General features: G+C 41.1%; 1 protein-coding gene across 1 annotated transcript; it reads left to right on the top strand.

Moving 5' to 3' along the window:
• The first annotated feature begins 682 nt into the window (after window positions 1-682).
• Window positions 683-2189, top strand: Znf599 (zinc finger protein 599). The gene is given in 5 exon segments (XM_052198947.1): window positions 683-754; window positions 1026-1317; window positions 1320-1634; window positions 1637-1776; window positions 1779-2189. Coding segments are annotated over 5 exon segments (1230 nt in total).
• The last annotated feature ends 8755 nt before the right edge of the window (window positions 2190-10944 follow it).

The raw sequence follows: 10944 nt of genomic DNA, 5'->3' as shown, positions 1-10944 counted from the left end.
AGGATTCTGGCCAGCCTTTGTACTTTGTCCTCATTTACACAGTGGTCATCTGTGTTGTTTCCCTGCCCCACTCCTCTCTTCTCTTACCTGGTAGCTCTTATTCTTCTTTAGAAATGAGATCACGCACCAGTTTTTCTGCACCCTCTGCTGATCCAGACCAAGTCAGTCCCAGTGTCTCTCTGTTGTCATAGCATCGTGATACTTCCTTATACCACATTGAGTGCTCACAGTATATCCACTGCTCTGCTCAACTCCCCTTTCTGGAATTTGGAGTGATCTCTCTGCTTGTGGTTTTCTCTTCTCTATCCTAGCTTTTCCTCCTATGTTTCCACTGAAAGATGTTAAGAGCCCAAGCATTAGCAAATACAAAATCAAACAAACAACAACAACAAAAAACAAACCAAAACCAAAATGTACACACATGGTTTTAAGATACAAGTGAATGCAATAATAAAGGACTTCAGGGGAAACATTTTCTTCTGCTACAGTGGGATTTTTTTGGCTCTCTTTGCATCACTAATAAATAGACACCCATTCTGGTTGGATTTCCTTTACGTGAAGAAGCAAAATTGGATGTTGTCTCAAAGCCCACTGCTTCTCAGCTGACTTTTTACCTCCAAGAACAATTATCACAGAGATCCTCAGAGGACTACAGATTAGGGCAGACCAAGGAGAAAGAAACATGGTCAAAAATATGAAGTGGGAACACAAGGACAATGGACTCCTCCATGGAGACATGTCCTGGAAACCTGAGGCAAAAACATACTTTGGAGAGACCTCTCTCTCTCTCTCTCTCTCTCTCTCTCTCTCTCTCTCTCTCTCTCTTTAAAAAAAGATTTATTTATTATATATGTAAGTACACTGTAGCTGTCCTCAGACACTCCAGAAGAGGGCATCAGATCTCATTATGGATGGTTGTGAGTCATCATGTGGTTGCTGGAATTTGAACTCAGGACCTTCTGAAGAGCAGTCAGTGCTCTTAACCGCTGAGCCATCTCTCCAGCCCGACCTGTCTCTCTTTACAGGTCTTATAGGAGCAAGCTACTCCACAAGATTCCACCCATTAACGTTATTCCCAAGGACCAGAAAAAGAGCATGTGGTTAATACAGGGAGCCCTTATCAATGTAAAGGATGTGGGAAAGTGTTTAGGAATAATTGGGACTTAGTATGGCCTCAGCAGATTCATGTTGGAATAAAGCCCTATGAATGTAAGAAGTGTGGGAAGATCTGTCAGTACATGGTTGACTTTATTCAGCATATGAGGAATCATACCCAGGAGAAACCACACCAATGCATGGAGTGCAGGAAGGCCTTCAAACACAGCTCTCATCTCACCAGTGGATGCACACTGGTGACAAACCCTACGAGTGCATAGAATGTGGGGGAGCCTTCTCCCATCACTCCACATTCATCTAGCACAAGATCCACTCGACAGAAAAGCCTTTCCTCTGCAAAGACTGTGGGAAAGCTTTTTACTACAGCTCTTCATTTGGACAGCACATGGGGATTCACACTGGAAAGAAGCTTTACAAGTGCAGCCAGTGTGGGAAGACCTTCACACACTTCTCCACTTTTATGAAACATAAGCAGCCCCACACTGGGGAGAAGCTCTATGTGTGCAAGGACTGTGGCAAGGCCACTCCACATTTCTCCACCACAACATGACCTACACTGGGGAAAAGCCCTTTGTGTGCAAAGAATGTAGAGAGACTTTTTGTGTTAATTCCTCCTTTATTCAGCACATGAGGATTCATACTGGTGAGAAGCCCTATGAGTGTGTAATGAGTGTGGCAAGGCTTTCACCCACCCCTCTGTCTTCATCCAACACACTCGAGCCCACAGTGGAATCAAACCGCTGGAGTGCAAAAAGTGTGCCAAAGCCTTTCACTATAGCTCTTCATTCATCTGGCACATGAGGATCCACATTGGAGAGAAGCCATATGTTTGTAGAGAATGTGGGAAAGCCTTTATGCAACCTGCAAAATTCCTTCGGCATAGTAGGATCCATACAAAGGAGAAACCCTTTGAATGCACAGTGTGTGAGAAGGCCTTTTATGACACCTTTGCCTTAATTAGGCACATGAGAAATCACACATTACACAAGCCCCTTGAGTGCAGCAACTGTGGGAAAACCTTTAGCCACAACTCATCCTTCATTCAGCATTGAAAGATCCAATCCAGGTCTTGAAAGATACAGCCCAGTCTTTTGCAGGTGTGTTTACCTCAGTTCACTTGAACAAGCACACACTAGCAAAATACTTCTCAGTGTTACTATTAGGAAAAATCTAATGACTGAAGAAATAACCTAGTTTCTGGAAATCCATATTGAAGAGGCACATGATTGTCATCGCTATAGCAGCTTCTTGTCACAGGTTCTCATATGTCATCTGAAGAATTTTATATTAGAAATCAGCCCAGCCTAAGCTTTGCACAGGATCTGGGAATCACCTGGAGTAAAATCCAGTTGTGTTATGTATAGGTTAAATGTCAGAAACAACCATTCTTTTACTTATACTGTAAACTTAACTCTGGCATTTTAAAGCATCAAGGGGCAGTAGAGACTGATGGGCAAAGGTGAAAAAGAGCTTGCAAGACTTCTCTCTGAGTTCCCTGTGAAGCAGTGAAAATCTGTCATGGAATGTCAATGTCATGGAAAATCGTGATGGGAGATTTAAAAGACCACCCCCTCATTATGTTTCCACACTCCCAGAGAGCTTCACTATTTTTTATTGAATATAATCTTCATTTACATTTCAAATGCTAAAACCTTTCCTGGTTCCCCCCCTCCTCCAAAACCCCCAACCCCTCCTCCCACAACCTGTCTCCAAGTATACGCCCTTCCACCTGATCAACTTCCCCCTCCCCCCTCGATTTCTCTTTGTTGGGGCATCTATTGAGCCTTTGCCAGACCAAGGACCACTCCTCCAACTGATGCCCAACAAGGCATTCCTCTGCCACAGTTTTGGCTGGAACCATGTGTACCCCTTGGTTGATGGTTTAGTCCCTGGGAGTCCTGGGGCGTCTGGGTGACCGTCATCGTTGTTCTTCCCATGGGGCTGTAAACCCCTTCAGCTCCCCCAGATCACTCATGCCCAGTCCAATGGTTGGCTGCTAGCATTTGCCTCTGTATGTGTAAGGCTCTGGCAGGGCCCCTCCGGAGACAACCGTGACATGGAGAGGTTCACTATTAAAGGCACTGTGCAGGCTTTTTTTTTTTTAATTGTTTTTTATTTTTTTGTTTTTTGTTTTTTGTTTTGTTTTGAGACAGGGGTTCTCTGTGTAGCCCTGGCTGTCCTGGAACTCACTCTGTAGACCAAGCTGGCCTTGAACTCACATATCTTCTTGCCTCTGCCTCCTGAGTGCAGGGATTAAATATGTGTGCAACCACTTCCATGCTTTAATAAAAAAATTTATAGAATATATCTTAATCATATTTTCCTTTCCCTCAAACATTTTTTTCTTCTGTGGTTTTGGTTATGTATAGCTTTGGGTTTTTTGTTTGTTTGTTTGTGTTGGTGTATGTGTGCCACTGTGAACACTTGGAAGTCAGATGACAATTGTCAGGAAATTGAACTCAGGCCATCAGGCTTGGGTGGCCAATGCTTTTACCCCAAGCCATAAGACTGGCCATCTTGCCAATATTTATTATAAGTAAACCCTGCTTTTTGCCCCTGATAAGTTCATGTAATGTGACAATAGAAAAAACCCCAGTCATAAATACATATATACATCTTAATATTTGCAGTGAATTCTTATTATTTGTGGTAGTTCTGATCTTTGAATTTACAACACACAAAATTCAGTATTGAACCATTGTTGCCAGGAAAAACTGAGGCTGCATCCTGCTTTTGTTTTGTTTTGTTTTTTTGAGACAGGGTTTATCTGTGTAGCCCTGGCTGTCTTGAAACTCACTCTGTAGCTAGGATTAAACACCATGTACCACCACCACCATCTGAGGCTGTATGTATATACACTTCAGTCAATCAGTACCTAAGCCTTTTCTTTTAAGCACATTCTACTAGTATATACATGTTGATATGTTTAAAACTGCTGTCTTTATAATGAAGATAATTGTGCTTGATATAATGGACTCAAGTGCATTGTCTGCTAATTTGTTATATAAATGCATGGTCAGTGCATATGTTTGGCATTTATGAATAGGAAATTGTACTGGTTACAAGGTTTTACTGTACAGTACAGCCATACAAATAATACTCCTGAAACTCTAAGCCAAAGTGAATAACTTGGCTTAAAACTCTAATTTGTTGGAGCTGCGGGGTGTGTTGTTGGAAAGTGTTGCACGTGATTAAACCTCTTCCCCTTGGCTTGCTTTAAGAGAGGGGGCCATGCAAGTGTGTACATGGAAAACAGTTGGGAGAATGACACATTCACGTGCTTTAGGAATTTGTTGACACTTGTTGTGACCTCCCCCTGCCCACTGCTCTCAGGAATAGAAGGGAGGAATTGTGACTTCCCCCTGCCTCAAGAATAGCAGCCAGCAACCTGACCACCCACCTTCTGAAGAACAAGAAGAACCGGTTTCCAGCCTTCAGGGGAGGGGCTTGGTCTGCCTTTGTTTCTTGGGAGAGAGGCATAATGATTAAAGATGGAGACTTGAACCTAAAGCCATGTGTTTTGTGTCTCTCCATGTAATTTCTCTTGCAGCCTGTTCCTTACCCATCTTTCCTTTCAGAGAACCCACGATTAAGATGTGTGAGCTGGCCTCTACATATGGCGCCAACGTGGCATAACTGGAAACGGAAAGGCAAAATGAGGTATGTTTGTCTGGATTTAGGAGTTCCAAGGAAAAAGAAAAGGAAAAAGTTTATGTATCGGGCACGGTAAGCAACAGGATATTAATTTAGTGCTAATAATGTCATTTATTTCTAAAGAATGTTGCTGCAGAAGTGTGTAAAGATACAGGCTAGACTGACTCAGTATGTAGGCCCTGTACTGAGATCAGCTAGGATGTGAAGATAACTATGGAACAGGGAATTTAGTTAGGCAATTGTCCACAGTCTAGAACTGCATCAGGCAAGAGAAATAGGGCATAAATTATAAAACAAAATAAAAACAGTAATAAACAAAAAAAACAAAAAATATTTCTAGAAACATAAAAGAAAAAAGGAAAATGGATTTGGTTACATTGCAGGCGCGCTTTAATTTCTATGTCTTCGGTGCACCGATTGTCCACATGTACGTTTACCTGTCTGTGTTTTGTGTGAATGAGTGTTTGTTTCATGTTAAAAATAAAAATTGATTAAAATTCTGTCTGCTGGGGCCTTGAGCCGACTGGCTGCAAGCTGATGTGAAGCCATTGCGCAGCAGCCACTGGCAATGGTGGCGCACGCCTTTAATCCCAGCACTTGAGAGGCAGAGCTCAGGGAATGAGTCCAGAACTCTGCGGGCCATGAGCAGGTTGCCCAGGTGGCTCACATCATGGCGGTGTGGCGCAGGGCACAGGCCGATAATGGCAGCGGCTAGAATGAACCCATAACTCTGAGGGTGGCCCAGGCGGTGCAGAAGGCGGCCCGGCTAGAAGGAGCCCAGTACTCCGCGGGCCCTAGGCCGATGGTCCCGGCGGCCGTGGCCAGGTTTTCCGAGTGGCCTGGCGGCGGAGCACGAGAGAGCCCGCGCCGGATCGCGGGCTGGCCGCGGAGGGGAGAGCGAGGGACTGTTTTTCCGCGGGACGGCCGGAGAGAGGTGTCTCCCCTCCGCTTTGTCCCTGCGCTGGCCCGCAAGTTTTCCAAGCGGCTAGCGGCGGAGCGTGAACGCCGCAAACGGCAGCATGGACGGCCTCAATGGCCAGCCTGGGTCAGCGGCTATGACTCTGGACTGGAGCCAAGTGGCCTCCGGGCATGGCCTGAGTAACTTAGTTTTTCTGCTGGACAACAGGAGAGAAGTGTCTCCCCTGCCACAGGCCGCGGGTTTTCCAAGCGGCCCCTAGCACCCCTTACATGAGGAGTGTTTTGTCTTTGCTTCAGTAAATGAAGCTGAGATCTTACATTTTTTAATATATTTTATTTATAGAACTCTCTTTTGTTTTATAAACATATTTGTTTATAAAAACAGGCCTTTGCTTTTGGGTTTTTAAAAATTTTTTTTAAATAAATAATTTTCAAAGGTTATTAAAATAAGTTAATTGGCTAAGACATCTCTTTAAGTTTGCCACAGGAGAACTATTGATATGATGTTAAAATGTTGTAGAGACACATTAAAGAAATGTTTTAAATGCCTAATAAAATGTTTATTCCTTGCTTCAAGCAGCAATCAAATTAATTATTATTAATGGTTGACCTATTACATGGCAAGCCTTTTTAGGCAAAATTAATAATTGTTATCCAAAAAATAAGTTGTTGCAATTTACTTTATATTTCTTATGTACATCCCATAAATTATACATCAACTATGGGACTAAAGTTTATATAACGTCTATTCCTTTAAGTTTTCCCTGCTTCAGCACATGGGTGCTATGGAAGCTATTTTTAAGTTGTTAAAAACCAATCTTTTAATAATAGTAAAAAATATATATATATAAAGCTCATAGTTTACAATTGCTTAAAATTGTTCTATTTTAATACTGCTAATTCTTAATTTTTACAATTGTTTATACAAATATAATTCAAATTTCAAAGGATATGTTCTCTAAATTACTATCCTTTAGATATTTATAAGCTAACCCAAAGGCTAGAGAGATAGCCATGGGTGCTGAGAGCTAGACACTTATGTTTTATGTTTATAAGCCTGGAGAGATAGCTCAGCCGCTAAAGGCTAGGTCCTCATTCATGGAGCATGAGAGCTCAAATCCCAGCGACCACATGGTGGCTCACAACCACCTGTGGTGAGATCTAACGCCCTCTTCTGGTGTGTCTGAAGACAACTACAATATACTTATTTATAATTTAATCTTTAAAAAGGTGCCTGGACAGGACCCCTTGGGTCAGGGCACATAAACTTTATATCACAAAGAGGGTATATAGAAACATTCAGATGTACAAGCACATTTATTATTTGTATCATCAAAAAGGTAATGGCTTAAAAAATAATTTTATATTTTTATGTACATCAAATTATAAAGATTTGTTCTTGATGTCCTCAATTTCTACTTCTACCACATAATGGTGCTGATTCTAGAGGACTTAATTAACTTTTACAGATAATTGATACTCATATTCTAATTTAAAAAATTAAAATATGTGCATATAACTATGATTCATTTTAGGGCATTCTAGTTGCAACCGCTCTAGCAAAGAGCAACTGAGAATGCTATATTTATTTTCTATAGTTACATAGTTATTACATATGTTATGGTATATGCTTGGTGTTCCAACTTAGATTAGAACAAACAATAAAACTGGCCGTTTAATAAATAAAGGCTATTCATTTGAGATATCTTTGACAATTTGATTCTTTATTATCCTCAAAGATGAGCTAATATAAAACATTTTTACAAAACAAAACAGTATCTTCTTAAAAAAGAAAAACAGAGGGGAAATGGTATCCCCGTGCATATAATTTGAATTATGCATATATATTTTTAAGAAAATTTTAAAATTTGGATGCCAAGGAAACCTTGCTAAATGTATATGGCATCCTATCACTAGGCATGCCAATGCCTAGATGAGATGGAAGAATTCACTTATTGGCATTGCTATTGTCCTCACGATAGATTAATAATGTTTCTTAGATATTCATGAGGTTGTATTTCCTAATATGATCTTTATAGCCTCTGCATAAAAATACTCTTGATTTTCATAGATATCTTATTTATAATCAACAGGTGGTTATAGAAACACCTGGGCTCAGCTCAGTTAGCAGAGCTGACAATGATATTAAATGTTTTTTAACCTATAAATAATACTTTTAATCCTTTTACAATTAGCTTGTATGTTGCAAAATTTATCCATTTATTGGAAACCTATGGAATGTTTAATTTTAATATGCGATCAAGATCTTTGTTTTCACTATGGTAAAACAATGCCCTAACTCCTTTTCTTATCTCCAGCTCCCCATTTAGGGGTTTATCTATGCGGCCTTATGCCCTATCATTTTTGACAAATAGATGTAACTTGCTATGCAAAAATTGGAAAAAAGATTTCTTTTCACTTCTCTACATTCGAGAGAAGCCTCTAAATGTAATCAATCATTGTTCACAAGTTTTTATACCAAGGGATTGCCATAGTTAAATGGCGGGACTCGTTAACAAATACATGGAATGGTCCAGACCCTGTTTTATTATGGAAAAGATGTTCTATTTATATTTTCTCCCAAAAAGAAGATGGAGCCCGATGGCTGTCAGAAAGATTGATCAGAAAGATTGATATGGTAGGTAAATAGAGACCCTAAATCAGCTGGTAAGTATGACTAATTCAATAATGTTCTTAAGCCTACTTCTCCCATATTGGGAAGGTAGGCTGCTTTTCCTCTAGCCATTAATCTGCAAGCAAGGTTTTATTCCTGAGCTACTAATTTATAACCAAATTAAATACCATGGGCCCTCCAGAGAAACAGTCCAAGCAGTTTTTCCTTTTAATCTCTTATTTTGTGTTTCAAGCAGATATCTTTCAGATACAATACTCGAAGGTGGGCTGCTACAGCAATGGCTTCCAGGACTCGAAGATGGGCGGCTATGAAAGCCAGCCAACTCATATTCACAGGGCATTTACTTTACCAGTGGATCTCCACAAATGGAGCTGCATAGAACTCAGATCTATGCATGCTTGTTAATTAAAACAAACATGGGCACCAGTTATGAGGTGCAAGGCGAGGCACTGCAAGGGAAAAAGGAAATGTCCTGCTTCTGAGTTTCCCTGAAAGTAAGCCTGACTGCATAGGGGTCGACGTTGAGAGACTGTCTTTTAAAATAATAAGGCAGTCTATTTCCCCTCCCCTGAAAAGGACATCAATTAATATTTAAGGGGGTTGAGGCCTCTTCTTTCCCTCACTGGTCAATGCCCATCGTCTTTTGACGAATATAGTTATCCACTGGTTTTTCTTAAAATTAAAAAAAAAAGGAGGAATTGTGACCTCCCCCTGCCCACTGCTCTCAGGAATAGAAGGGAGGAATTGTGACTTCCCCCTGCCCACTGCTCTCAAGAATAGCAGCCAGCAACCTGACCACCCACCTCCTGAAGAACAAGAAGAACCGGTTTCCAGCCTTCAGGGGAGGGGCTTGGTCCTCCTTTGTTTCTTGGGAGAGAGGCATAGTGATTAAAGATGGAGACTTGAACCTAAAGCCATGTGTTTTGTGTCTCTCCATGTAATTTCTCTTGCAGCCTGTTCCTTTACCCATCTTTCCTTTCAGAGAACCCACAATTAAGATGTGTGAGCTGGCCTCTACAACCTGTAGTCATCTGTTTTCCTCTACTAGCTTGAGAACTGGGCCATCCACGTCTGTCTGGCTCTTCCCTAAAATGTTGTGTGTGGTCAATCCTATGGGAGACAGGTTAGGATCACGGTCTGAGCCTGCATTCAGCCATGGGGTTTCATTTTTACCTATTTGAAAAGTGTGCCAGGACAGAATTGTGTGCTGATCTAACATCTTAGCTGCTGTTGAGAGGAAGGACTCATGGACTCAGGCTTGGTTTAACTGTTGACTTCTGAGCCTTACTTTTGATGTCATTCAGATCTTTGCTAGTGGACTCTGGTGTCTTCTCTGCTCAAAGGCCTTCCTTTTTATGCTCTTTCCATCTTTCCACTTAATTATAAACTGTGTGCCATCTGATAACTATTGAGTTTCCTGCAATTCCTTAAACAGCTTTCATGCAGAACAGGCACATATTTTCCAACAGTCATGTGTATTTGCTTAACAGTGACCCAAGGTGCCACAACACAGAATTTACTTCATACAGTGACTGTCTTTCATTAGTCTGACATGGTGAGTTTGGGTTGGTGTTGAGAGTCCTCCAGTCCTGGCTATAAAGTTTCCTCATGGTGAAACACCTTGCATACTTATAACCTGATGGTGAAATTGGATGACAAATATTGAATTAGAAGGAACGAAAACACTTTAGTTGTTGAGCTGTGAATTTTCTTTTCTTTTTTTAATATTTTTATTTTCTGTATTCTTTGTTTACATTCCAAATGATTTCCCCTTTCCCGGATCCCCCCTCCCCATATGTCCCATAAACCTTCTTCTCTCCATCCATTCTCCAATCACCTCCCTCCTTTTTTTCTCTGTCCTTATATTCCCCTCCAATGCTAGATCAATCCTTTCCAGGATCATACTTCTTCATGGGAGTCATTTGTTATGCGATTTGTGCCTTGGGTATTCAGGGCTTCTGGGCTAATTAATATCCACTTATCAGAGATTGCATTCCATGTGTATTCTTTTGTGACTGGGTTACCTCACTTAGGATGATATTTTCGAGATCAAAGCATTTGCCTAAAATTTTTGTGAATTCATTGTTTCTAATTGCTGAGTAGTATTCCATTGTGTAAATATACCACATTTTCTGTATCCATTCCTCCTTTGAGGGGCATCTGGGTTCTTTCTAGCTTCTGGCTATTATAAATAAGGCTGCTATGAACATAATGGAGCATGTGTCATTATTGCATGCCGGGGAATCCTTTGGGTATATGCCCAGGAGAGGTATAGCGGGGTCCTCCGGAAGTGTCATGACCAGTTTTCTGAGGAACCGCCAGACTGATATCCAAAGTGGTTGTACCATCTTATAGCCCCACCAGCAGTGGAGGAGTGTTCCTCTTTCTCCACATCCTTGCCAACACCTGTTGTCTCCTGAGTTTTTGACCTTAGTCATTCTGACTGGTGTAAGGTGAAATCTCAGGGTTGTTTTGATTTGCATTTCGCTAATGACTAATGATGTTGAGCACTTCTTAAGGTGCCTCTCAGACATCTGAATTTCTTCAGGTGAAATTTTTTTGTTTAGATCTGTACCCCACTTTTTAATAGGGTTATTTGGTTCCCTGGGGTCTAACTTCTT

Source organism: Apodemus sylvaticus, chromosome 1 (assembly GCF_947179515.1).
Source record: "Apodemus sylvaticus chromosome 1, mApoSyl1.1, whole genome shotgun sequence".
Lineage (NCBI taxonomy): Eukaryota > Metazoa > Chordata > Mammalia > Rodentia > Muridae > Apodemus > Apodemus sylvaticus.
Note: the sequence above shows the minus strand (reverse complement) of the source record. Positions and strands in the feature narration are given on the sequence as shown.